Here is a 26895-nt window from a genome sequence, read left to right on the forward strand (position 1 = left end):
ACAACTGTTAGCTCCCATTTTCTTCAAATTAAAATATGACTTCGTTTTCTTACTCTAGGGCTTAATCTCTGTTCTACTGAACCAGGTAGAATCGGGTTTGGTCAGTAGCTGGAGGGGAATCTGTGAAGAGCCCAGGTGCTGCAATAAGTGGCGTTGGTGCCCTTCTCCCGGTGGATTGCTGAACTGTTATCCTGTGGTAGCTCTAGAGGGCTCTCTGCTGTTGGAAATGTAACATTTCCAAGGACTTCTATGACAAAGGTCTTAGTAATAACCTGTTGGTCATTAAAGAACTCATAACGTTTTTTTTTTTTGAAAATGCTAACCTCATTGTCATCAGCAAAATACAGCATATGCAACTGGAATCTAATTTTCTCCAGTGTCAATTAGAGATTCTCATTTTTATTCTGAACTGTGTTCTGCTCTGCATGTAAATGGCTGTCACTTAAGTCACAGCATTTAAGAAAAATGTGTATGCGGTTTGCAGAGTTCCTTGTGTAAGTCATTAGAAGTGTGATGTTATCAGCACTGACTGTATGTGCAAGAAAGATAGGAAATAATTATCCCAGCCTTTACTGTAACCATGCAGTTCATTACTGTAGTAACCTTAGAAGTATATGGGCATTGTTGCGGGAGTGTTAGAAATAAATGGGCAAGATGGATGACGAGATGAGACAGGATGAAAGTATGAAAAGTAATTCTCAGTGGAGTAATGTCATCAAGTTGTATCAAGTGGCATTTAGAAAGGAAGGAATACCTATGTAATACTTCTGGGTTTTATTTCCAAACCCTTACTTTGGGTGTTGTACAGGGACATGAATCCCAGTTCTGCCTTGGTAGATGTGCAGTATCATGCTGGGTTTGACTGGGTATTCTGTATCAGGCTTGATTACATTAAAATGGACTTTAAAATGGTTAGTTTGAAAAGGAGTCAAGCAGTTAAAGGTTGCAATGCAGTGCTCTCTGTTGTGATAGTAAATTCTGTTCTCTTACAGTTTTGTAGGTTTGCTTTTCCATGTACATGGTTTTGTGTTGACAGTACATTGCATAAGGGAAGCTGATGGCTTGGGAAGCTAGCTGGTGGCATTGGCGGCATTTGACATGTGGGTAAGAATGCAAGGCAGTTGGGTAGGTAAGCCCTTTCATTGGGTGTATGGGCTAACATAAGCAGCGGTGTGTAGTAATTTCAGTGCTAATGCTGATGTCTTAAACATAACCAAGGAAGAAACATTTACTGACATGAATGACAACAGTTTGCATCTCCTGGAGCAATTGTCTTTGGTTTCAGAAAGCCAGTGCTGCATTGCTTTCACTCAGCTGTGTCGAAGGCTAGAAATAACTACAAATTATATCTGTGAAAACTAGAAGACTAGAAATAACATCTGTGAGGACTAGAAATAACTGCAACATGATTACAGCTTATATTCTCCAACACATTTGGGCAGTATGGGTTGGACATCCGTTACGAATGGCACTGCAGTTCTCTGTATGATAAGGAGCTTATGTATAGAAGGAGTGAAAATAACATTGAGTTTGATGCTCAGTGAGCTCACCAGTAAGAACATACGCAGGTGTCCTGCTTTACCTGCTCCGTGGCGAGTTTTGTCTTGTGTACTCGGCAAAGCCCTTACTTGAAATCACCATTGTGAATTTACCGCTGAAGGGGGAAAAGGTGAAGTATACCTAGATGCATGAAGGGAACAGGTTGTTTTATTTTCATTGGTAGCATTTGTAGTTCCTCAAGGAATGATGGCTGGAGAAACTGGCTGTTGAGAACTGCATCTTGATTAGATGTTTGAACCTGTTGTAAAATCCTGTGATGTCTGCCTGTTGTGCCAGTGTGGAAATCCTACCTATATACTGGAGGAAAGGTATTGAGAAATCTTTCCTGTAAATTCTGTTTTTTCCCTTCTTCTAGGAGCTAGTGTTCATAGTAGGAAAAATACATTGAATTACGCTTGTCTGCATAAAACACAAACTAATAACAATTAGGCTATTGATTACTTTTTCAGGCAGTGAAAAGCTGCTGCTTCTATGATTGGTTTCCCCATGCCATCCGTGACTTCAAACACCTGCAACAAATGGGTTCTGGTCATAGATGAATTCAAACACTCATTCCTCCTAGCATTTTGGACGTATTTATTGCATGTACTACATCTTTTCATGTCTGACCACTGTAATTTGAGAGGAAATCATATCTTTTTCATTTAAGGGTATGGGTTGTACTAGTTTAGTTCAAGTGAGGATTTTATATCGGTTTTAATACAGTAGTGAAATTTTTGCATAATGAGCTCTTAAGCAAATTAAAACCTCGTATGCAACTATTGAGCTTGTGCTTGTAAATACAGAGGGTAAACATAGGTGTAGCCAGTTTTAAACTATGTAGGATTTTGGACTGTTACTTGAAATATATTTTCAAGTAACTGTGATTGCACTGAAATAATTTCTGTGAGGTATAATATTGTGGAGTGGCATCTGCACCTGCCATTATTTATGCTTTGACTTGTTAGTTTTGAATACTTTCCTAGTCAGTTATTGACCAGATCAGAGTACTGAAGTCACTGAACAAAATGTCTTATAACAGTGTTTCAGAATTAGTGTTACAGAAATGCTCTCAATATGTTTAAACATGCTTCTGTCTATATGACATATAACACTGTACATTGTTAAACCCTGACAGTTTGAGATTTAAATAATTTAAGAAAAAATTAATTAAAAATACCCTTTTGACTATTGCATCTGCCTAAGGGACATCCTTCTTGTTCAGAGGATTTAAAAATACAATCTGTATGTTTACTTCCCAGTTGAGCTGTTCAGAAAAGTCACTAAACACAGAGGAGAGTACAGTGAAAGTTACTTGGCACAAATTTGTATGGAGAACAAAAAGGAAATAAACATTTTTTGGAGTCTTCCATTCCTAGTTGTTTTATGGTTAAGTAACTGTGGTGGGTAAAATTCAGGTGAATATGAGTTTCAGAGATCACTAAACAGCTGAAAGGGATAAAAAGGTGCTTTTCACCAGTGCTGGTCTTGAACTTTCACAAACTTTATGTTATCTGAAGCAGTATCCTAATTGCCTTAGGATGTATTAAGTGCATGTGTAAGTCTTTTCACTTCAAGGTGTCTGCTTTTTACCGAGTACTCCATTTCTCTTTTTAAAACAATAAAGAAATCTTGTTGTTGTTGTTAGCCATTTGCACTTTCTGGTAACCCAGCAGCATCACTGAGCTTCTGTGTCTTAGTTTGAAAGTACAGTGGCAGTGTTTGTTGCATTTTAAAACCAGTTCAGTTGAAATGATTATAGCAAAAATAATTTAAAGGTTTTAACAGTCTGCAGTTTTCAAAAAGGTGAACTTTATATGTAAATGCGTGTATTAATGTTACTTGGCAGTTGTTTTCAGCACTATTCTGAATGTTTTATTGGAACTTTTTAAAACGTTTCTATTTTTTATTATTATTATTATTTTGTCCCAGTTTCACCACATCACCTGCTCTGTTTAAGGAACTTTATTCAGCCAGTCCACATCCTGAACCATCAGGATGGTAATTCTCTAGTTGTAATGGGTGGCAATGCTTACCCTCTGAAGTGCTGGCTTGCGAATGCTTGTATGATGTTCTGGCCCTAAATCTATTGATCGCGCTAGGGTCACCATAGCGCATTCCCCAGGCTGAAGTTGCAAAGTCCCCGGTCTCTGGATTGCTTGCTGCTTCCCTGTTAGAATTCAGTGTGCCAGACCCACGGCACCCCTGTCTTTCATGAATGGAATTCAAAAAGACACTTACATTTCCATAAATAAATTAGGAATTCAGTGGCTTCTTCCGGCTAATCAGGCCAGGCTGATAAACCTTGCTAGCTGTTTAATAAATGAATTGTGACTGATTACCTATTAATATGGACGCCTCAGGAATTCACCCTGGGGGAAGCAGAGCAGTGAAATAGAGAGGGGCATGGCCCCCTGGGAAATCAGGGCTTCATGTTTGCAGCTTAAATATCTCTGTGAAGTATCAATAAGGAGGTAATTGAATTTTGAACACAAACATGAGCGCCGGATGGATGAAGGAGAGGGGGGCTCTGATCATCTCTTCATGCCCCTTCATATTCCCCTCCCCTTTCCCTTAGAGACCACTCTAGTGAAGATAGATGCTAAATCCATTAAATAAAGATTAGACTCTGTCGTGGTAGAAAATGGCAGCTTAGCTAGATCCCTGGGCAAATTGGGACCTTTAGCAATACAGAAAATTAAAATATACATTTTTAACAAGTGTGCTGTCGACATGGTAATAATGACTGTGTGGCTTGTGGGGTTTGCTCACCTTTCAGATCTGCTTTTGTTTGGTTATATTACTTGCTCTTGTTTTGAAACCAGCCTGCTTGGTATCTCTGAAGCAGAGAAGACTTAGGGGAAGGAGCGTTTTTTTCCCACCTTGCTTTCTGTCTTAGGCACTTTTTCTTGGCTCTTATGCTTGTAATAGTATAGAAGATCAGTACTCCTGTATTTGAATATGGAAATAATTAACTTTGGCTGCAGCATGCTCAGTCACATGTCCTGAAAAGTAGTTGGAAATAGTCTAGAGGAAGCATAGAGGTGATATTGGAAAGTGAAATGTAAATGTGATCAGGCTTTTTTAAAATGGGTTTTATTCTCTGAGCATATGGCTTTGTTTTTAATTTACTCCACGTCAATTTTTCTGACATCTACCATTATGAGAAAGATTAGTGTAGGGGTATGCATTGTAAAACGTCCATGTTCTTTCTTGTCATGCAACGAATTGTAGAAACACGGCTGAAGTGGCCTTTAATAGGTGACAATCTTTTTAATACTGTGCTAGATGTAGAATGCAGTCAGGCCTTCTTCACAACTCCGCATGCCCCATCCTCTGTTGCAGAAAGTCAGCAGGTCCTCCTGGGTTTTGCAGGCAGAACCTCATCTGCCTGTACAAGTAGAGGACCAATTGCCATACTAGAGAGACTGCTCCTCTTTTTCCAAATAAGATGATCATTCTGCAGAACGAAATCCAAAATGGTTCATTTAACGTTTCTTAACAAGAAATTAGCCTTAACTAATATGTTCCTGGAGAAAATTGCTGTTCCTTCCTTCTAGAAATTTTTCTCCTTAAATAGTTCTGAGAATGCAAAGAGAAAAATAGGATTTATGCTTTGCTGAATTATAGTGGACTGAGACATGGGGAATTCTGTCTAGTCTTCCATGGAATCTCCCCAATAACACCACTTTCCTCTCTTCAGACTCCTCTCAAATTTTAGCAGTCATGCCTGGAAAACCCTTGATGCTGCATTCTCAGCTTCAGCTGCTAAGAACTGAATGCAGCATCATCATCTTTGGTTTAGGAAGAACAAAATAGTTATTGTTGAGTGTAAGAAAAGTATTAATATGGGTCCATTCCAGAGACAGTAATAAGCGTACTGGGAATGCCTTGGTTTCCTTTAGCTCAGAGCTGCTGCAGACATGACAAAGGTTTTCCACCTGTTTCCCAAACTATCACCTGCTTCTGCATCCCAGCAGTTTACTCATCTTTTGTCAGAGGGTTTTTGGGTTGGGAATATCTGTATTCTTTCATCCAGCCATGCTTCTAGCAAGGAAAAAGTTTTCTGAGCTGGCTCAGCATCAAGGATTCTCTTTCATGGTGTTGGCACCAAATTGAAAATGAACAGGTACCACCCCTTACCTAAATTGCAGTAATTGATTGTGTATGTGCTGTAGCCTGTCTCAATTTAAGAAGCCATCAGATCTCAAGCCTCCCTTGGTAAAGGTAGAATACAGCATTTGGTTTACCTTTGGCCAGGCATGTTGATCACTAGCTCCTTCTCTCCTGGGACTTCCTGGCTTTTGTCCCCGTGCAAGGGGACAGTTGCTCTCCTGAACCTCACCCCTCTCTTTCCATTTCTCAGTCTGCTAACTATTTATAACCCATCTAGTTTCCTTTAACCTTGCATGGGCCCTTTCAAAGAAGTCACCAGTACCTTGACAGCTTATGTCCTTGTTTCTCATGCTACTGGCATCCTTAGCCTTACTGTATCACCTGTCTCTCTGCCTATTTTGAAGATTATTCTGCTCTCTTCTCCCTGCATGTAAACTTAGACTGATTTTGTAGCTCAGGAGTCTTCCTTTGTTTTATCCTGAATTAAAAAGGAGACTTGCTAGTTTGTTCTGTAGCTTCTTCTGAAAGCAGGCATGCGCCAGGAACCTCACAAGCTTATGGCTTTCCACATATTAAGGCACTTAGTGATGCATCATTTTAATTAAATTAACCAGAATTCGTAAATTGTAGATAGACAGATTTTCCAGATCATCTCAATATGAGCTTTTAGAGTGATCAACACTCTGCTGGTGTTTAATCCATCAGACTGCCATATGGAGTGTTGAAGAGCAGAATATCTGTTTATTAACAATTGTTGTTTTTTCACGTCAGCAAGTATGATTTTCATATTTGAGGACCTGGGAATGCAATCTGTTGCTGCATGAATTATATCAGCCTCATGCCAGACCCCATTTCATGTTTATCCCTCTTTTTATTGAATCCAGGTGATCCAATAGGCTGTCTAAATGGCATGATAGACCAAGAGGGTCATTCTACCAGAGTCTCCAGGAGTTCTTTGGTTACACTATCACAAGAGGAATGTGTCCAGGTGCCCTTTAGGAGAAATTACAGATATCTCTAGTGTCAGTGTTTTCTCTAAACAGTTGAGACACATTTAATGAAGCTTTGCAATTTGAACAACTAGATTATAAGTTATAATTCAAAAAGTCAGAAAGTTGTTCTTCATCTTCAAGATCAAGGTGACCTTTTATTCGCTCTATTAATAAATAGCTGTCCTCAAATTCTAGGCTATTTTCTGTGTTGGACTTCCTTAGCAATAGAAGTTACCTGTCTTTCAGAGTAGTGGTCTCTTCCATTTTTGTATTTGGATTTGTGACACATAAGGCTGTTTCTGCTTCTTTAGCTGGGTGAGCTCTGCCAGTTGTTGGTCTTTCCAATGGAGAAAAATACTCTTAAGGCAAGAGCAAAAAACCTGCCTATCTTGTGACTTTTTCATTGTTGTCTTCAAAAAGAAGTATTAGCTGTTCTAGGATGGGAGATAGGCCCAGTGCAGAAATATGTTTTATATTTTTATATAAATGTTTATAGACATATGTTACCCTCTTCCTACCAAATCTGATTTAAGATATTTGCCACTGTCATAACCCCCTGAATGTTCAGCACGAGTTACACACAGTCATTTTTATGCATCCAAACATTTTCATAACTATTGGCTTATTTGCTTTCTTAGATGCATTGTCAGAGTGTGGGAAATAAGGAGTGCTTATTAAGACAACTTCAATTCTGATCTCTGTTTAGGTAGGGTATGAAGAGGAGGGAACTGTTGGTATGTGTTGATGATGAGAGATGGAAAACAGTGATTTCTAACCTTTAGTAGAGTTGTTCATCTTATCCAGCAGATGGCATTGAAAATGTACCTGCTGCTCCCTTCTTGCTAAGCAGTGCCTTAGCTGAAATCTGAAATCCTACAGGCTGTACTCTTCCTTTTTCTCTGGTGCATAGCTGCAGATGGCTTCCTAATGAGGATTTTGAGTGCCCCCTGCCTAGTGGGTAAAACAAAAGCCAGCACATCCATGGAGTAACAAGAAAGGAATTTAAGGCCGGTGTGCCTGCAACAAATCCCTTTTCAGGGTTTCAAAGTATTCATTTAAACATTTAGTGTTTGGGCGAGCCCTGTTAGTAGTCTTCTCTTTCCTGACTTACATTGTTTGTCCATCTGCTTGTCTGCCAGTCATCTTGGTATTTGTGTCTCGTGGGCAAATAAGCAGTGATCTTTCAATAAGCTCAGCAGCAAAGGTAATGTTAAGCCATCCTCCTTTTGAGGAGTCCTGCAGTACTCACTAGCTCAGACCTGCTGCTGGATTCCCGGAGAGGGCACAAGTTCTTCAAGCCAGTGGCAGCATCTTCCCAGCGAAGAGCATTTTGTAGGCTGGTGACAGTAGGAGTTTGTAGGCCTTTTCATGTGGGTCATCGGGAGGAGGAGAGATTGTGGATGTTGATGATATTTAGACTGGGTATCACTTAGCTTCTAAATTAAATCATGAGGACAGTGGGATGTAGATGTAGTGTAATGATTCAAATGGTACTGGCTATGGCAACGCAGCTGAGAACTATAAGTTGTTTACTATACATGAAAAGAAGTTCAGTTCTGTAGTACTTATCTTTGTTTCCTGTCTTCTTTATTATTTTATCTTTATTCTTTCTTTTCATTAAATATGCTGTTTAATATAATTTTTGTGCAAGCATTACCATACTCATGCAAGGTAGTGTATTATTACTCCCGAGCAGCCAAATAATTTGAAAGATAAATGATACAATGATAAAATTTATGTGCATGAAACACAACTATCATGTGGAGTTAGCATGAATGCCCACATCAGAACTATGTAGCGTGACTTTGCCTCCTATTGTTTATATATTGTCCTGTATTGTGACTATAAGTTAGCAACATACCCATTTCAGAGTATTTAGACCACATGGGGAGCTAATAAACTTCGCTACCTTTCTAGAACCTATGGAATTAAAAATGCCTTCTACCAGCCCCTTCATTTCCCTTATATCTGAGAACCTGAGTAGATGTGGGAACCAGAGTTTTTTACTCTCTCCTCCTCCTATTCCAAACAAATTATCCGTGATCCCTTTTTTGATGGTGAACACTGCTGCTGTTCTGTCCCTCATTTAGCCTTGTGACCAAGTACAGTGGCTTGATGCTCCAGTAAGTTCAGGCGTCCAAGCTATGATCTAAATCTTCTTCAATTTTTCTATGTAACACCTATGGAATAAAACCTTTCCTACCTATCCACACAGCTCTTATCCAAGTTCTTAAAATAGTATACCTTTTCAAGGGTCTTTTACTTTGATCTTAACAAATCTTGTTCCATTCACAAAGATGAGCTCATAATTTTGACTGATCAAGATCTCCATACATTTCTCCACATGCTTCAGCATTGTATCAAATCACTTTTCTTTCTCTTAATGATGTGTTTGGTGCTGTATCTAATACACTGCATCCAGTAACAGAAAGACAACAGACACTTCCAGTCTGTCAAAAATGCAAATTACTATGAGTCATTGCTGTGTTTTCTAAGAAACTGGTTTCCCTGCACACTTTGGAGGCATGCTCTGCAAACATCCAGGGAGCTAGCTCATCCTCCTTCCACCTGCTGTACAGTATGTATAGAAATCTTGGTAACTGTGAAGATGATGTGTTGTGAGTGTGATACTTTTCAGTGTTTTCAGTCTCATTTAACTGTGTACTTCTATTTTCTGTCTGTATTTATATAGTGTCTCTCCTAAGCTCCTTAGGGCAGAAAGAACTTGTCCTGTGTTTGTACACCATGTAGCAGAGTGGGTAATTGATCAACAACAAGAACTTCCAGGCATCAAAATAATTACTCAAGATGTACATCACCATTGCTAGCTAGCTGTATTTATTTAAAGGTATTCATCAAGCTAGCATCCTGACTCTTCTCTTTTTGTTGACACTGTTGAACATGATGGCTTCCTCTGCTTTGACATTACATGTCTTAACAGCAGATATGTATGGAATAAACTTTGTGGAGTATTCCTTGAAGGGCTTTGATGACATAAAAGCAGTCTTCTGTAGGAGTATTCAAGGCTCTTTTGACCGACTACTTAGGAAAGCAGTTCCAGGAAATGCCACAAAGAGATATACCTGACGTTTGGGACTATTGTCCACAGCTGTTACCTTTTCACACCTAACTGCACTCTCCAAATCAGAAATAGAATCACTCTAAGCTGTACATGCAGACAGATCTTAAATAAGCTGAACTGCTGTTTTGGAGGCATTTGTATCTTTCTGTAGATTTATATGAGGTTCTCAACTTAGACACCTCCGTCTGGAACCTTAATTTAATTGGCATGGATCTAAGCCTTGGATCTAAAACACTATTCATGAGATTAAAATAGATTCCTTGTTTCGTAATAATTCTGTTCCCTCAATCTGGGAACTGGACAGAGAAAGATATATATCAATTCATGGATGGTGGAACCTGAGGGATGGATGGAGAAGTCACATAGCTGGAGTGACTGCTTGAGGAATAGAAACCAAGTTTCCATTTGCAGGCTAAAGTGCTGTCTGATGGGGCATGCTGTCATTCCAGCCCAATAATAATTTTATCTATCAAAGAAAACGTTACCTTTAAGTAACACCACTCTTGTTGTATTTGACATAATGCTTTCTCACATGAAAATAATATCATTCATAACTATTATCAGAAACTGAAGAGGACATACTCGAAGTTCAAACATGGCAACAATTAGTCACAGCCTTGCTTTTTCTTCGGTTATAAAATAGGAGAGAGTGGAGTAAAATTTGTTCTCTGGACCTTCACTTTCTGTATAAATTGCAGGCTGCTTCAAGGGCCGTAATATCTTTAAATGTTTTATGCCATGTATGTAAAAAGTAAAATCTTTTTTCGAAGAAGTTGTAAAGTAATTCTAATTTGCTGTTACTTCTTGTTGGGTAAGTCTGATAAAGTTAACAAATTAAGTATGGTCTTTGTATGCATTTGTAATCACAAAGTTTTGGTTAAACTGCACTCCTGTGGGGTTTTTCCTTAAAAGTTTGTCACTTTGGTAGGTTTGTAAAGAGTAGGTTTCAAAAGCATTGGCATAAGTTGAGGTGGATAGAAGGTGGTGACACAAGGATCAGTACTTGGGCCAACTTCACTTGATAGCTCTTTATACTTGGACTGATAAGAATAGTTATGCTAAGTTGTACTGATATTCTTTATGTTAGTTTTTTTTTAATAGGATTTTGATGTTTCTGAACTAAAAACTTGCTGTTTGGCAGAATTTTCATGAACTTGCTGGAGAATTTAGTTACACAAAGTAATTGGAGTTTGTGTGCAGTTGGTGAATGTGGCAGCATTTAACCATGTTGCATGTACCCTTCAAGCCTCCTGAGCTCTTGGAATGGTCCAGAACAACCAGGTGGAAGCACAGTCCCCAGCGTGGTGAAGCAGAGCGGATTGCTCTACCCCTGTATATCTTCAGGCTTGAGTGAAACGCCAAGACACAGCAAATTATTGTGCTGTTTCCCACCTCTTCTGCTTGACTTTAATAATTGTTTGCACTTTACAACCCGTATTTCTGCATAAGGTTTCATAATCTTCTCCCAGAAGGGAAGCAAGTCTCATTCTCTCTTTTGTAACTTCAGATACTCTGTCACTTCAGGCAGTCTTTTGGTAGGAATAATTTCAAGATAGTGTGAAATACACCATTCACTTCTAGAAAGCTGCTTATAAATCAAGAGATTTCTTCATAAGAATGTGAAAAAAAGTGGATCTCTCTGATTTTGAAAGATAGCGCAGTTGTTATTTTACATCTCTACACTTGAGAAGATAAATTGAAAATTCCTGTTGACTCCCAACCCTGAAAAGAATAAGAGGAGGGGAATTCAGAAAAAAGTAATGGAAGATAGTTGGATTAAAAGAAGCAAATAGGAATGCTTTTTAAACAATAATTTGATGTGGAACTTTCTGTCATACTAAGATTCTCTTTTTTTCTTTTTTTTTTTTTTTCCTTGAGACCAAGTACTCTAGCAGCTACTGAAAAGGAATCAGGCAATTAAATGGATGATGAGAACACTTCTAGTTATAGCAGAATAAAATATAAAATGAAGTAGAAAGTATCAACTGCTTCAGGATATAAAACAAGCACTTAAGAAGAGGAGGAAACTTTCAGAGACTATTATTCCATATGTCTTCATAATGGGGTTCCTTGGGTTTTTTTCTGTGATGTTTCTGATATTGGGTGCAGTCAGACAGGATACCTGCCTGGGTAGATCACTGATCCGCCCTGCTCTATCAATTCCTGTGTTCATTTATGGTTTTTATGACTACAGACCTGACAGATCTTGTTTAATAGAAAATAACATTTCTACAATATACTGTATTACTCTTCTTTTAGCAACTAGTCTTAGATCCTAACTATTGATAGGATTTTATATATAAGATTTTAGTCAGTGATATAGAATGTAAATTCAGAGCATGCTCTGAGTTACATCTCTAGAGAGAACATTATTATTAAACCTTTTTGAGGGTGTCCCCAGTGGCAGCTCCATAGAGCAGGTGGCCTGCATGGCACAAGCACACAGGGAGTCAGGAGCCTGTGTCTTATCAGAGCATATAATCTAAAAATCACTCAGCCTGTTTCTCTCTCCTGGGGAGACAATGATGACACAAGACTCTTTTGCTAAAAAGTAATTGTTAACCTGCAGAAGACGTCATTCAACAAATCCCAACAGAAAAGGGCTGGGTGATGGATGTTTCTGGGTAGCGGGCCAAGCTGTCATTTGGTTTTCAACAGATAGTTCTCTGGGTTGCCTCAAGGTTTTCACGTCTATTACCTGGCTTACTTGAAAATAGAGAGCATATTAATTAAAAAAAAGTGTTTACAATTTGTGTTTACTAATGCATGTATATAAAACTTGGAGGAGAAAACAGTTCCTCCCCTGTCTCGGGGCACAAAGTGCACTGACTCTTGACTGGTGCTCAGCTTTCCTGGAACTCTAAGCGAAGCAGTGGCTGGGTGGAGGCTAGAGGCTAGGAAACGGTGTTGAACAGGAATATAGCAGGTAGGTAGTATTTGGGAAAGGAATGTAGGATTGCATATACATCTGTTGATAGGAGCGTGTCCGGTAGGTTGAGGGAGGTGATTGTCCACTTCTACTCAGCAGTCATTAGACTGCATCTGCAATGCTACATCCAGTGGTATCCTCCATGCCCCAGCATGAGGAAGACATTGGTAAATTGGAGTGAGTTCAGCGGAGGACTACCAAGATGATCAGGTGGCTGGAGCCCTTGCCCTGTGAACAGAGGCCAAGGGAATGTGTCCTGTTCAGCATGGAGAAGAGGTGAGTTCACAGGGACCTGACAGCTGCCTGCTAGTACTTGTGAGGAGGTTATTGAGAAAATGGAGTCAGGCTCTGCATAGTGCTGCATGGTGGGAGGACAAGAGACAACAGTCATAAATTGAAGCAAGAAGATTTCTGACTGGATTCAAGAAAAAACTTTTTCAGTATGGAACACTCAAGTATTGGAAGGATTGACAAGAGAGGTTTTGCAGTCTCCATCCATGGATGTTTTTAAGACTTGACTGGCTAAAGCCTTGAGCAGCCTGCCTGTTCTGAACAGAAGGTTGACTGGACACTTGCCAAGGTCTTTCCAAACCAAAATGATTCTGATTCTGTACAATTTTCCTCATATGATATTGTACTGTATACCTTATCATTTGATCTGTTCTGTTCTCATAAATTCAATTTTCTTCATTCATCACTTTTTCCTTATATGCTTCTTTTACTTATACCTCTTCTACTCTGCTGTGTCTTTCTACCTCCAAATATGTCTGATAATCCCATTGTCACTGAAACATGGAATCATCTGGGTTCTCCTGGCTTCCAAAGTTTCTTCAGTGTCCCTCAATCCTCAGAGCAATCTTAACAGTCACTGAATGTTTGGAGACTACTCATGGCCATCACCACCCTCTGCTTTACATTCTGAGCTGTCTTGTAGATGGTTTGCCTTCTGCATTACTGCAGTGCCTCTGTTCTTGGTTTCCAGTAATGGATGAAGAACAGTTGTTTGCTCATTAAAAGATAGCTATGGCACTGTATTCAGCTTTCATAAGAGTAGTACGGTAGACATGGTCTCAGACCAGTGGTGTGTGTGGACTAGGAATAAACATTAAGAAATTTTTGGAAGCAAAAGAGTACCAAAGCTTACGGGGCGGCTCTCAGCAGAGCTTCTGGAGTGAAAAATAATGTTGTTTTGTTTTGGCTTGGGTTTTTTTTTAGGAATGACAGTTGATTAGTATGCTTTATTTCTGTGTTTCAAGAAACTGGAATTTCTTCTGGCTGCTACTCTCAGGAGTTATCTGCAGACTCTGATACCTCTGTATTTCTTTTATTTGAATCATGTCTTTTAAGCTTTTCTGCAAAACCCATGGGTACTAGAAGTGTGAGAGTGATTATGAAAAATGTTCTCATATTTCTTCATGGGTCTGGGAGGGTTTATTTTTGGTGCATTTTTTACATCTGCTTTTACAGCTGGTCCTTGACTAGTTGCCTTTGAGCTGATTAACAGTTAAATTGTAATAATTGTAGCAGAGCCTGCATTGTTTATATTTTAATATCTATATCAAACAGTCCTGAGTGGTATTACAATTTTTTTATCAAGTAGGTCAAACTAAAACTAGTGATAGTTTCTCTGAGTAACAACAATTTTTGCGTGATTTTTAACTCTTACAAATACACATTTTTTTCTTTTGAATTTTAATTTGACTCTAGTAGCATTTGGATGCTGTAAAAACTGTAACACTTCTAAATCAGTGCATTTCCTCAGATGTCTTGTGACCAACTTGGGGTTGGTAATGATGGTTTTGAATTCCCTGAACCCTCTTCTGGACTTTCAAATATTCCTCAGCTCAGGGTATTGTTGCCAGAAGAGGATTGTGGCAGGCAGAGCACATGAAACTGGTCAGTAGTATAACTGAAAAAACTGGACTAAAGCAAGCAGTGAATATACTGGGAAGGATGAGGATAGGGATGAGGGTAGTCATTAAGGAAAGTGCCTTTGATTCACGTGGAGGAAAGAATAAAATGATGGAGGCAATTGTGAAGGTTTTCTTCTGCAGCCCACAAACTGCGTATTGCTGCTCTTCCATAACTTCTGGTTTAACTAAGGTTGAGGTTTTGGCCTGGGAACACTGAGATTTCAATCACTTACTTGTATTTGCTCATACAGACTTTTTACTTGGATTTTTTTTAAATTATGTAAGTTCTGTATGTAATTTCATGATCGTCTTGTTGTAATTATGGCAAAAGGAATGTTGGTTTATTTCATGTGTAAATCAAATAATATTGTTCAGTCATAAAAAGCCTCAATCTTCTTTTCATAGAGACCTTCAATACTGATAATTCATTGTCGTGTCAAGGGCTGCAGTCATCTATGTGGAAAAATGTTTCAATAAGGAATCCTGGGATTAGAAAACACTTTTAAAAATTAGTCTGCTTTTTTAAAGTTAAGACAGACCTCTGGACAAATAAATACCGACTACCCATAGTATGAGCTTCTTTCATCCAGATATCTCTTCCTATGAAGCTTGTTGACAGAAGTTGAATTTAAAAATTCACTTCTGCTTCACAGCTCAAGCCATTAGCTAACCTACTGACAGGGCCTTGTTTCTGCCTTTTGGAGGTCAAGGAAGCCGTACTGTTCTTGAACCAGAGCTGCCAGCCTCCCCGTAAACACGCCTTGATGTCTTCTGATTGGATTTGTGTGCCCTGGCTTGCATAACCATACAGCTTGTATCCCAGCATTATTAGCCAAAAGGAGTATAGGGACTTACATAATCATTACACGATTATTTTTCAGTAACTGTACTGTAAATATGTAATTCTCTCTACTCCTAATAACTCTTAATCCCTTTGTTCCTATTGGCTCCTGGGCTCAGATTTTGCCATGGCCTGCGTGCCCTGGTCACTGATAAGACTTGAAAAAATTGTTACTTTCAAGGTTCACCTGCTTTGCTCCCAACCGGTAAATACCTCCTCCCCAGCATCGGCAGGGGCACCACATGATGGTGCACTGTTCTGTGGGAGCTTGGGCAGCGCTTCTTCCTGCGTGCCTTCTGAGATGGCTCCGCTCGCATCCAGAAACCTTTCATACCCAGCTGTGTGCGTGTATTCAGCGCAGACCTCTCCGCCCAGCTTCTTCATGTGTTTTATGCTCAAGAGTTCTTGAGCAAACAGTTTTTTGATCTCATTTCTCCATGTTGCTCAGTAAAGAAGATTCCTCTTTGAGATACTGTGCTGAGAAAACCTAAATCATGTAGAACTCTCGGTCCTCCCCAGGGGTTGGGAGGCCAGGAAGATATTTTCCTTTTTGGTACAAGGAGGTAGAAAAAAAACCCTTAGAGTGCTGCTTGTTAAAACATGCCCCATTTCTATCTCACTATTTGCGCCCAACATCTATGGGACTTGGTGGCCAAAGCTCTCCCAAGCTGTAGCTATTTCAGTGATAACTTCACATTAGTAAAGTCCCTTTAAGGTATGCTTGAAAGTATCCTAAACTTTGATATAAAATTGCCTTTATACTGCTTTTACTATTAGAAACATAACTTGAATTTCTTTCTTTAAACCTTATAAAATACTTGAACATCATTCTTCTGTGTTTAATTAGCTTCATGAGTCAGTGCCTGGTCTTAGGTCTTGACATTTTTGGCGTGTGAAATTTTTTTGTGTATTTGACCTTGGCTGTATTCCAGAATAAATATTTTAAGCTGCTAGTTGTGTGTGGTGTTTTGTTTTTTTTTTTTGTCTTCGGTCTGAGACTAGGGGGCAGACATAAGCAGCACTGAGAGAAGTGAACTGTATAAACCACAATTAGAATTGCAGTGCACAGGTGTCTGAAGATCTTATACAATTGCCAAGCTATTTGTTTCGCAAATGAGAGGGGCTTTGGGAGTGTATTTTGGAGAATAAAGGGAGCAGAAGGCCTTCCGTTTGGATGTTAGTGTTGTGGTTTTGGTTTTGTTGGTGTGGTTTTTTTTTTTTTTTCAAATCCTAGTTTAAATTATTCCAGACTTGATACATTTGATATCTTTACAGAACCAGCGTAATGAATGGTTGAAAGTGATCTACTGTGGCTGGTGATAGAATTTGTAATTTCCTTCATACAGGAATCAACATTTAGGTATAAAAATTTCTTGCATGCTGGCTTTTCTTTGACCATCAAGTTAGGTCTTGTGGTTTAAAAATCTCAGTGCCAATGTCCAAAGTAAGATGACTTGTAATGATATTAAAGGAGAATGGCTTTAGCATCAGGCTTATGGGTGAGTTCTGTTGCATATACTTGAGGATCTTTTTGGGAAGGTAGGCATCTTAAATCTCTATGCTAGTCATATACAAAGTATTATTGCAATGAAAAAATAGTGAAGTGAGTAAACAGCAGCTGAAGGTACAAGACACTCGATGTATCCAGAGTCCCAGTGTTCACTGTATTTTGCAATTTAATGCACCATAATTTTTTAGTTCTGTATTTCTGTATGCGACACTGTGTCAGATCTGCATTCTTGGGATGTGAGGTTCCATTAAAAAATAAATAATAATCGCAGCCCCCGCTCCCCCCACGTACACTCATTTTCTATAATATGGTAATGATATCACCGTAGCAGTAATTACGGGTCATCTTCATTTCTTTCATCTCTGCTGGTTCTGATGGCTTCATTCCTTTGACGGAGAAGATTTGGCTCTGGGTGCTGTGATTATTTTGTTAAGCATTATTCGAATAGACAGGAGTGAGAGAAATTAATCAATCCAAATGCAATTAGCATCATGTTTAACCCAGTGATGGACGTCTCAAGGTGAAACAGCCAGGGGAGTTTCAGACATTATTATTCAATCCAGTGGCTCTTATCTAAATTATAATCAAGAGAGGTTTTTATTGGCTTTGCAGAGAGAAGATGTAAATCTTTCCCTGCTTTGGGGGTCAAAGGGATCAGGTCTTTGGCCCCACAGGATGCTGGCTGCAGGCAGCTCCTAGAAGTGGGAGGTACTGTAAGAGTTTCCTTTAATATGGGGGTCACTTGGGGCAAAAGATCTGTGCATCCTAATATCCATGACCTGTAAGTTTAGTAGCTCCTGGGCATTGGCAGGGATGTCACTGCCCCTTGCTTCGAGTGTTTTCATTGATTGGCTTTGCCCACCTGTATGTGAATGAATACTGTTGGCAGTTTTTGCATTTGAAGCTCTGTGGGCATTGTTTGCAACTGACTGCAAACAGGATGGTGCTGCCTTGCAAGGTAGGGAAATCTGATTAGGAGAACAAGGTAAATTCTTCAGAGAAGGAATTAAATTTTTTTTTTTAAAAGAGTGGATGTAATTTTAGTATTTATTCATAGGAACAATAAAAATTTTGAGGATATCTGAATCTGCAGCAGATCTGTTATCACCATTCTGGATAATCCTGAACGATCTCTGAGATCTCTTACCAGGTATATGCTAAAACACTACTGTGGTGGAGGAAAACAAGGTGGAAAGAGGTCACATGAGGATTTCATGATTCAGGAAAGCATTAGGTGTTTGATTGCAATTCTTAAGGCTCTAGCTAACACTCACTAAACTGTTTCAGTGGTTTAAAACTTTATCAACCTCTGCTATTTACCACTTCTCTGTCAGAGATGACTCTTCATAGCACGCTGGGAGGAGCGGTCCATGTGCCTCAGCTGCTCTGGTTCACAGCCTTGCCTTGTGCAAGCCTCTCCTTTCTTTGGCATTTCAAAACAAGTCATGCCAGACTGTGAACTACAGCTGAAGTAAGGGCAGATTCTGCAGTCTCATTCACCAAGGGAAGGACGGTGATGTTTTGTACCAAGGGTGGTGTTAATATTTTAAAATGCTGCAGCAAGACTTGACAGAGCTCATCTTTCAGAGCCTGAATTCTAGCACGGTTGCTGACTCCCTTAGTATACATCTGTACATCACTCCTTACTGAGGCTGTGACCCCATCTGTAAGATGGGAATTAAATCACTGGGTGTCTCAAGAATATTGTGAAGCTTGATAAACTTTGCAAGTTCTTTGATATTGATTATTGAAAGATGCCATGGTCATGCAAGCTTATTCCACCTGGAGGTTTATGCTGATTCTGTCGTCTTACCTGAAAAATGTGTTTCAGGAGTGCTGGATGATTACGCTGGTCTGCAGGGTAAATGTAACAGTTCCTGAAGCACAGGTCTGAGTATCTGCATGTGCCAGCTCTACCTTCAGTAAAGGCGACGGATGTTGCTTTCGCTAACCACTGCCCTCCTGCACTTCCAGCTCTTTATGAAATTGGGCTTGGTGTAGCATTCACTGGTAAATATTTGTCAAAGGCCCACAGTCATCGCGCAGCAGTTCATTTGAGAATTAGGTTAAGGAAGTATGCAGTTAGCAGAGTAATTGGAGCTCTTTTTATGAAGGAAGAGGAGTGAGCTGGTGCGAGCAGACATCCAGGTGGTGGTAGGATTTTGGGGGTTTGGTCTTGAGATAGAAAGTACTCCATACAGATCTCGGTCTCTGATAGAAGTTCAAATTATGTTGGCTCGGTAATAATATTCTGTTGGTCTCATCTGAAATAAGATGTTTTTTTCTTTGAGGGCTGTTTAGTAATAATGTAATTTGTAAATATTTTTGCTGATTGACTTTTTACCTTTGCTCCCCCCCACCCCCCACCCCTGCAACTGATTTTTTTTTAATTTCCCTTCCAAATGCAGTACTAGTTGAGCCCAGCCAAAAGATGTGGCTTTGCCATTGTCTTTCACAAGTCAAGTTGAGAAAGACTCCCACAGTTACTCACAGGCAGATTCCTCTAGGCCTCTTTTATGTGCTGTTAACTAGGAAAAAAGAACAGTTGTGTCTTCTTATCCTAACATTGTGTTTCAGGGCAAAAGGAGTAATTTCTGATGCAACAGATCCTTGTGATAGAGGGGTTAAAAACCAGCGTAGTGTTCTGCTGTCTCTCTGCAATTCATGTTCTTTGCCCTGAACTGGTAATTTCCACTGATAATTCTTCAGAAATAAACCCTTTTAGTTTTGTTTTCTGTATAGTCCTAAGACACAGCAGTAGTTTGAGAGTGCATGATTAATACTTTAAAGGAATCCTTCCATGTTGAAAAATGTTCTTTAGCTACCGTAAATACAACTGAATGACAGGAATAACTGATAAACTAACAAAGTATGACAGTGCCTAAAATAACCTTTTTGTAGTCAAGTATGTAGCATTCAAAGTGTGATACTACAAGACATTTCAGGGCTAAAAACATGTTCTGTTCACAGGGCATTAATTGTATTTCCAGTTCTTTTTAGTAACGAGACCTTTAGGTTTCAACACGACTACATTTTCAGGTCAGACGAGAAGCACAGTCAAATCAAAGTTGTACATCTTGGGGAGAGGGACAGTAGTGCTTCTTTAGTGAGTGACTTATTTTTAAAATATCTGATTTGAAGATGCTCACAGGCTTTGTTTTGAGATTTTTAGATAAGCCCAGGAGTAGTGAGCAGCAGAAGGTGTAATGATCATGATAAATGTGGGATAAATACAGTTTTTAAATACATCTTTTACATAGACTTTATCACCAAGTGTGTTGCGTTTTTGCATTTAAGTGTATATTATGTTTAAAAAGTGTGTACATATGTGTGTTGCTTAGGGATTCTCCTGGATGAAAGTTGCTTATATAAGTGTAAATCACTGTTTTCATTGCTGATTTTATAGCAGTAAATCCTTCCATTATTTCCTGGCTATCCAGACCTTATGACACAGTATGTCCTGAGCTGTCATATGTGTGAGAAGGCTTTTTATGGGGAGCAATCAGGCTGGACCCCAATCTCCAGTGCAGTGTTTTTTTCTAATTAAATTGTCATCGGACGGAATATCCGGAACAGCAGTTTTCATTTTCAATCGAGGAAAAAACATTATGAGTCTTTGTCATTTGATTAAAAGTTACTTAACCTTTAAATTGCTACAGATGTAAAGATAGCTCTGAGTTTCCAACGTAATCGCCTCCAAGTTAAAATCAGGAAAATCTTTGTGTAATGAAACCCATATGTCATAGTGAAAGGATGCAAAGCACTGGCAGAGTGGGCTGCTCTAGCAGGAGATTCTGCACCCAATCTTGTTAACCAGGACTGCTTTTGGTAATCCCTCATCTCCTCACTTGTAGGAAATCAATCTGTACTACTGAATCTTTTCAACCAGCAACCACAAAATTTACTGCGGAGAGGCAGCTTGGGGACAATTGTAGTAGAAAAGGAGCCCCAGGCAACAAGGCTAAACGCGGGATTGAGGGATTGAAGTTCTAAAGAGGAGATTATATTAAACCTTATTCTGCTCCCCTATCAAGTAGAAATCTCTCCTCCTCTTTTCAGCCCCAGCCTTTCCTATCCAATACCTGTTCTTGAGATCTGCTTGGCAGATCTTGTCAGGCAGCAAACTTAACTTGTACACCACAGCACTCTCTGTTAATTATAATAGCCTGACACCATTTTTCAAGACATTTCTCTAAAAGAGTCTATCTAAGCACTCAACTTCCGTTGTAACCAGTGCTGATAACATCTTAAAGTGTTTTTTTCCGATGGTCTTCAGCATCCTCTTCCTCCTCCCTAGTAGGTGAGATTAATTTGTATCCAAGCTATTGCGATCATATCCATTGTAGATTTTTCTATTGTAGTAGATGCGCAGCGTAGGCAAGGTTGTAAATTGTAACACGACGTGGAGATTCATGTTTCTGTTTCACGCTGCACAGCCTCTCTGTAGTGTCTGTTTGCTGGTACAATGAAACCTGCACTGAAGCCCTCTCTTCCCTTGAAGTCCGTGGTTTAAGCAACCATTTTAAAGAAAAAATCCCTAAGGTTTTCGCTACAGTTTTGTCCAACCTTTTAATTAAAAAATCCACCTCTATCTAGTACGCAACTGACTTCTGCTGGTCCCTTGGGTAGTTGCTTAAGGCAGGTTTTACTGTCTCTCTGAGACTGCAATCATATTTAGAATGTGGGTGATGGTTTCTTCATTCACAAGCTCTTCCCTCACTCTAGCAAGCTCCAAAAGGCCCCACTGGAAATGATATTCCCATTATTAAGAATTCATTTATCAGAAGCAATACTGAGCAGAGGAGTCTGTTTAATATTAGACGCTTTTCTATGCAAAACCGAAGCTGAAATCATACTCCAGTGCGGATTAAAGAGGAACAAAGGGGAAGGAATAGCCAAGACGTTTGAACGCAGTACCATGTAATATATATTTGGCCTGTCTTTACCAGGAATACATTGAATTGTAGTTCTTGGGCAGATGAGAGAAGCAGCAGCTGAAGCAGGGAGAACAAGATTGTTAATGTTTGTGGAAACTTGCCCTTAGTTTGGCTGTGATTTTTTTTTTGTGATATGAGGATGTTATTTCCTGGCCATTTTCATATATATACAAAGATGTAAGGTCCCTTTTTTTTTTCAGTTTGGCATCATATCTTTAAAAATAAAGCCCCGATGCAAGCCTGAGTTTGTGAGGAGAAGAGGAATACAGAATAGCAGAAGGCTGTCTCCTGCTCCTAATGGGATTTTGTAGCAGCATGTGTGAGTTTGTTTCAGAAGTCAGAAATGAACAGATGTTGGTATAAATTACCTCTGTGTCTGATGTCTTGCAAATTAAAAGCGCGGTTGGCATCACTAAACAATTTCACCAGGTTGGGGGGGGAAGCGGGCGGTGATTATTGTAGCAGGTCGGTAAGAATCTTTAAGCTGCAGCAGAACAGGATAGCAAGGATAAAGGAATGAAGAATAAAATGAGAGGTCTGTGAATTAATCAGAAATGTTAACATCTCCGATGACAAGTGAACAGGAGGGCACGTGCTCTGGAGCAACCCCCAACCCACCGTAATTTCACTCTGCACAGAAGGAGTCTATGCTCTCTGCCTGATTTATAGGGTGCAGCCCTCTTTGGGGGAACAGAATTGTCATGCATTCGTATATCTCCTATATGGGACTTGTACTCCAGAAAACTTTCCACTCTATCAACTATAGTTTGGCTTTGTGCTTTCTCCATTAAGAGTGTTTTGAAACCATGCACTGTTGATGGTGCAAAGCAGGGACGTGTCAAAGAACTGGTGCTGAAAATCTATTCCTGGCTGAAATTTTTAAAGACTTGCATTTTTATTTAATCATGTTCTTTATGCATAACAACTTAGTTCCTGACAAAGTAACAATCCACTCTGCCCTTCTGCATCATCTTCTGTCCATTTGTCCCTTCAGCAGCACTTAAAAGATACAAGCTATCTTGAGGATGGGGAAGTAGAGGTACAGATGAGTACTTCTGTGGTAGTTCATGTTGTGAAACAAAAGCAGAGTTGGGAATGGATCCCAGATGATATAACTCACAGCTGGAGGCATGAGCCAAGCGAATAATGCGGCGATCTGCTTGAATCTGCAGCCAGTCTAAAGCATGTTCCACTCACAGCAGTGGTCTTTGCAGCCTGTGAATATCAATACGTACCAGACAGTTCATAATACCACTAATTGTTTTACAAGGATCTTGATGACAAGATTTGTGGTACCTTGTGGTACAATTTTGGGTAGACAAATTAGAATGTAGTAATTTAAAGAAGAGGCTTTAAGACACAAATTCTAACCTTTAGGTAAAGAACAACAAAATATCTTTACCTGAGGATACGTATTGAGTATTTTAAGATAAACATTTTTATTACATTTTACTTCTGTTCTTACAGATAATCAGTTATGTCAAAAGAAAGCCCAACATCAGCAACAAACCTACCTCCACTTTTTATGCTAATTGTAATTTCTGTTGTTTCTCTCAGTAGAGGGGTTGGCAATTGAATGGATAAAACAGAAAATTAATTCCCATCTCCTTCCAGAGTCTCTCTAGGCTAGGTGTGAGAAACATGCATGCTTTCATCAATCCTGTGAATAAAAACCTCCATGTTTTGATGCCTGTCAGTCTAGCACAAAGCTTATACCTTTATTTAAAAGAAATGAAGGGAAGCACCGATGGGAAGATAGTCTTTTTCTCCAGGACTCAATTGCTAATTGTGTTGTCTTTGATTCGTTGTATTGTTATTGCAAGACAAAGATAGTATTAGGGCTGCTCTGCCAGCTTGTGATCTTATGGGCTCACAAGTCAGAAATGCCTTGTGCAGAAAAGTGGCTGTGTAAACCCTGCTGTAATACAGCTACCAGAGATTGATGGTGCCACGAGTGAGAGAGAGACATATAAACCTTGCCTTGCTGTATTAAACATCGAAGGACTGACAATGCAGAGAGAGAGAGAAGACCAAAGCTCTATAAACTTTACTTTATTACACCATCCATAGATGAAGTGCATTGAAGGAATATAAACCCCATTATATTACAGCATCCAGGGACTGACACTGCTGAGAGAGAGAAAATGCTGTCTAATTTCTGTTGAAGATCATAGCATCCAGGGACCAATAATCCTGAAATGGAGAAAGAGAGAGTTCCATAATCTCTGACGGATTATAACATCCAGGAACAATTGCTCTGAGACAGAGTGATGGAGATCTGGATTACACCATTCAGAGATGGATAGTACAGAGAAAAGGAGATGCTGTGAGAGCACAACACAGTAGGAATAGAAAGCATAGATTGTATGTAATGAGACAGCCTGTATTGCTGAGTTCACAAGATTCCAGGCCCTGCCTGTATTTCTAGGATGTCAGGAATTCAAGCTGGAATGCAGTTTTATTTATTTTCCACTTAAAAAAAAAAATCCTTACTCACTATTGGTGTAAGCACAAATCTAAATTAATTTCTTATCCTATGGTTAAAATCTGTAAATTATACAATCGTTCAGGTTTCTTGGCTTTTAAAAAAACATTAATCTCTTTTTCCTCCCTTGTGATTTCAGCTAGAGAAATGACTCGAGGGAAGTTCCTGAACATCCTGGAGAAACCCAAAAAGTAGCTGCCTCATCTGGAGTTTGGACAAAAAAAACCCCAACTAGATCATTTTACGTACTGCGGATCCAGATGAGCCCCAGAATTTCTAAGAAGTACAAAACTCTTGCTCTAGACCTTCAGAAGCAAACATCTCTCTTTGCTTCCACAGCTCATCTCTTTACGGGGGAGACGTATTGCATACACAGGTCACAAGGACTGCAATTGGGTTGCGTGGGAATTCGGACTTCATCTGACCATAAGATGTCCAACAGGAGGACTCGGCCCTAACATGCAAAGTTACCTGTTTTAATCAGCTATTCAAAGTCAACGGCCATAGTGTCTCTATTCAGTTGCTCTCAGTGGCAGCACCTGTTTGAAGTACGCAGCAGATCTGACGCTGGCCAGTGCGCATCATGAGGCATTGACCCTATTGTGTGTCTTTTGTCTAAGATGCATTGATTTCCTGTGTACAAACTTCCAGGCTGAAGGATTTGAGCAGAGTTTGGGGTGCGGATTGACCGATAGCACTGGTTCAGACTTTTAGTGTAGAAATTGAGTGCAGTTTGTGCATTAGATTCCAGTTACTCACTGCCTTCAGAGAAGCCTGTCTGGAACTCCAAGGAGAGCCTTTAGACTTTCAGTACACCAGGCGTTTCATTTCGCCACCAAACGGTTCTCTACTGAAATCAAGACAGACCGGCCATAGGGAGTAAGAGGTGTTACTGTATCATGAGGGAAAATATCCCTACAGAAACTTTGGCCAGTACACAAACAGCTTTGTAAGTCTACTGCAATTCTCTGCTTCTTACAGAGCTAGAAACTGAAGAAAGTTACGAAGTTGAAAGGAGGTAATATTTTCAGTTAGCACTCCGAGAAGGGGCAGCAGGATTGTTAGCCACATTGTAAGGATGGTCTGCTTATACAGAATTTTAACACTTCTGAAAGTAAAATTTTGTGGTATTTTTAATTATTTATAAAACAGCAACCTCAAGTTTTTCTTCCCCTACAAAAGCACAGTATTTAAGATACAATTTGCTGTGACCTGGTCTTTTTCAGCACACAGTTTGGGGCTTTATTCATCTTACAGTTTAATGTCTTTTCCTTCTGCTAATGCACTTCTGCATGTTCACCCCTGAGAAGAGGCAAGGAGCATATTCAGACTTTTTATTTTATTGAAGAGATGATTTTTTTCATTTCATCCTCTTTCCTTTTCCTAGAAAATAACATTTTAAGCCTTAGTAAATAGGTTCTTTCTAGGTTAAAACATAATATTTAAACATTGAATGAAAAGCAGCATTTTTTCTCCATTTAGAAATGTTATTTTTAGCATGCAGGCTTTTCAAACTTTGTAATTTCCCAGACTGCAGTCGCATGCGAGAGGAGAAATTACTTCGAAACAGGCTGTCCATAGAGCATTGCATTTTTCTGTCTGTGCAGAGAGAGGAGACTTTTCAGGTACATGTGCAATAAAGAGGAGCAGATTTTTTTAATCAAATAGACTTCTCTGAATTTTTACTGAAATGTGGTGGCCTTTTGGTTTGCAGTCTGTGGTCTTGGTTATTACCAGTCATAACTAGGCTCGTTTTGGACAGCTCCTGTTGACTAAGTTTAAGCAGTTAAAACCCACATCCTGGAAAGACCCTGAAAAGACCCACAAATACTGAATATTTAGGAGTGTCAGGAGTGTGATTAACAAATGTAGTTCTGTACTTCACAGTTTATGCAGGGCTGAGCTTAATGGGAACTCCATCCCTTGAGAACACAAGAGTTAAGACAGGTGAATGTGAAGAGAAGCTAAAAGTGATAATTCAGAGATGGAGAAAAAACCTGCTGGTGCAAACCAATGTTGATGTAGCTTTAAATATTAAATTATGCATTTTGAATACAATTTTAAGTTTGTATACTATATACTTAATATATATATACACACACATATATGACATAATGGGATACTTCATCTGTATCACCAATATGTGTTTGTGCATTTTACAGAAGTTTGTTAATCCAACACATCAAGAAATTGAGATCTGAAAGGAGGAGGAATATAGGAGAAGATATGAAAGCCTGGCATGGAAGTATATGTATATTTTCTGATACGTTCAGTAAGGAATTTCAAACTGTAGGTTGTTTTTAGTAACATACATGTGTTTTAAAACAAAAACAAAACAAAACGAACCCAAAAAAGCCTTTTACCATATGCAGTACTTATTTTCTGTAGAGCAGCCAGTAACGTAGGCTTTAGAATTGTGATATTTATTGGCTTTGTACTTGTCATCTGTAGACATGAGTCAGTGACATATTTTTTTTATTGGTAATATTTATATGTATTTTTGTGTGTTAGCCAGAGTATTATAATCTGCCTGTTACTGCTTTGTGGTTTG

At 39.2% G+C, this 26895-nt stretch overlaps 1 protein-coding gene across 1 annotated transcript in view; it reads left to right on the top strand.

Annotated features, from left to right (window-relative positions):
• LIN52 (lin-52 DREAM MuvB core complex component) overlaps nucleotides 1-24539 on the top strand; it is a gene marked incomplete at its 5' end in the record, with an annotated part of 42514 nt that extends 17975 nt beyond the window's left edge. The window contains one exon of the mRNA XM_010283441.1: nucleotides 24484-24539. Coding sequence (XP_010281743.1) covers nucleotides 24484-24539 — 56 coding nt within the window. The remainder of the gene's footprint in view (nucleotides 1-24483) is intronic.
• Between the last annotated feature and the right edge of the window lie 2356 nt (nucleotides 24540-26895).

This window comes from Phaethon lepturus, unplaced genomic scaffold, assembly GCF_000687285.1.
Source record: "Phaethon lepturus isolate BGI_N335 unplaced genomic scaffold, ASM68728v1 scaffold35103, whole genome shotgun sequence".
Taxonomy (NCBI): domain Eukaryota; kingdom Metazoa; phylum Chordata; class Aves; order Phaethontiformes; family Phaethontidae; genus Phaethon; species Phaethon lepturus.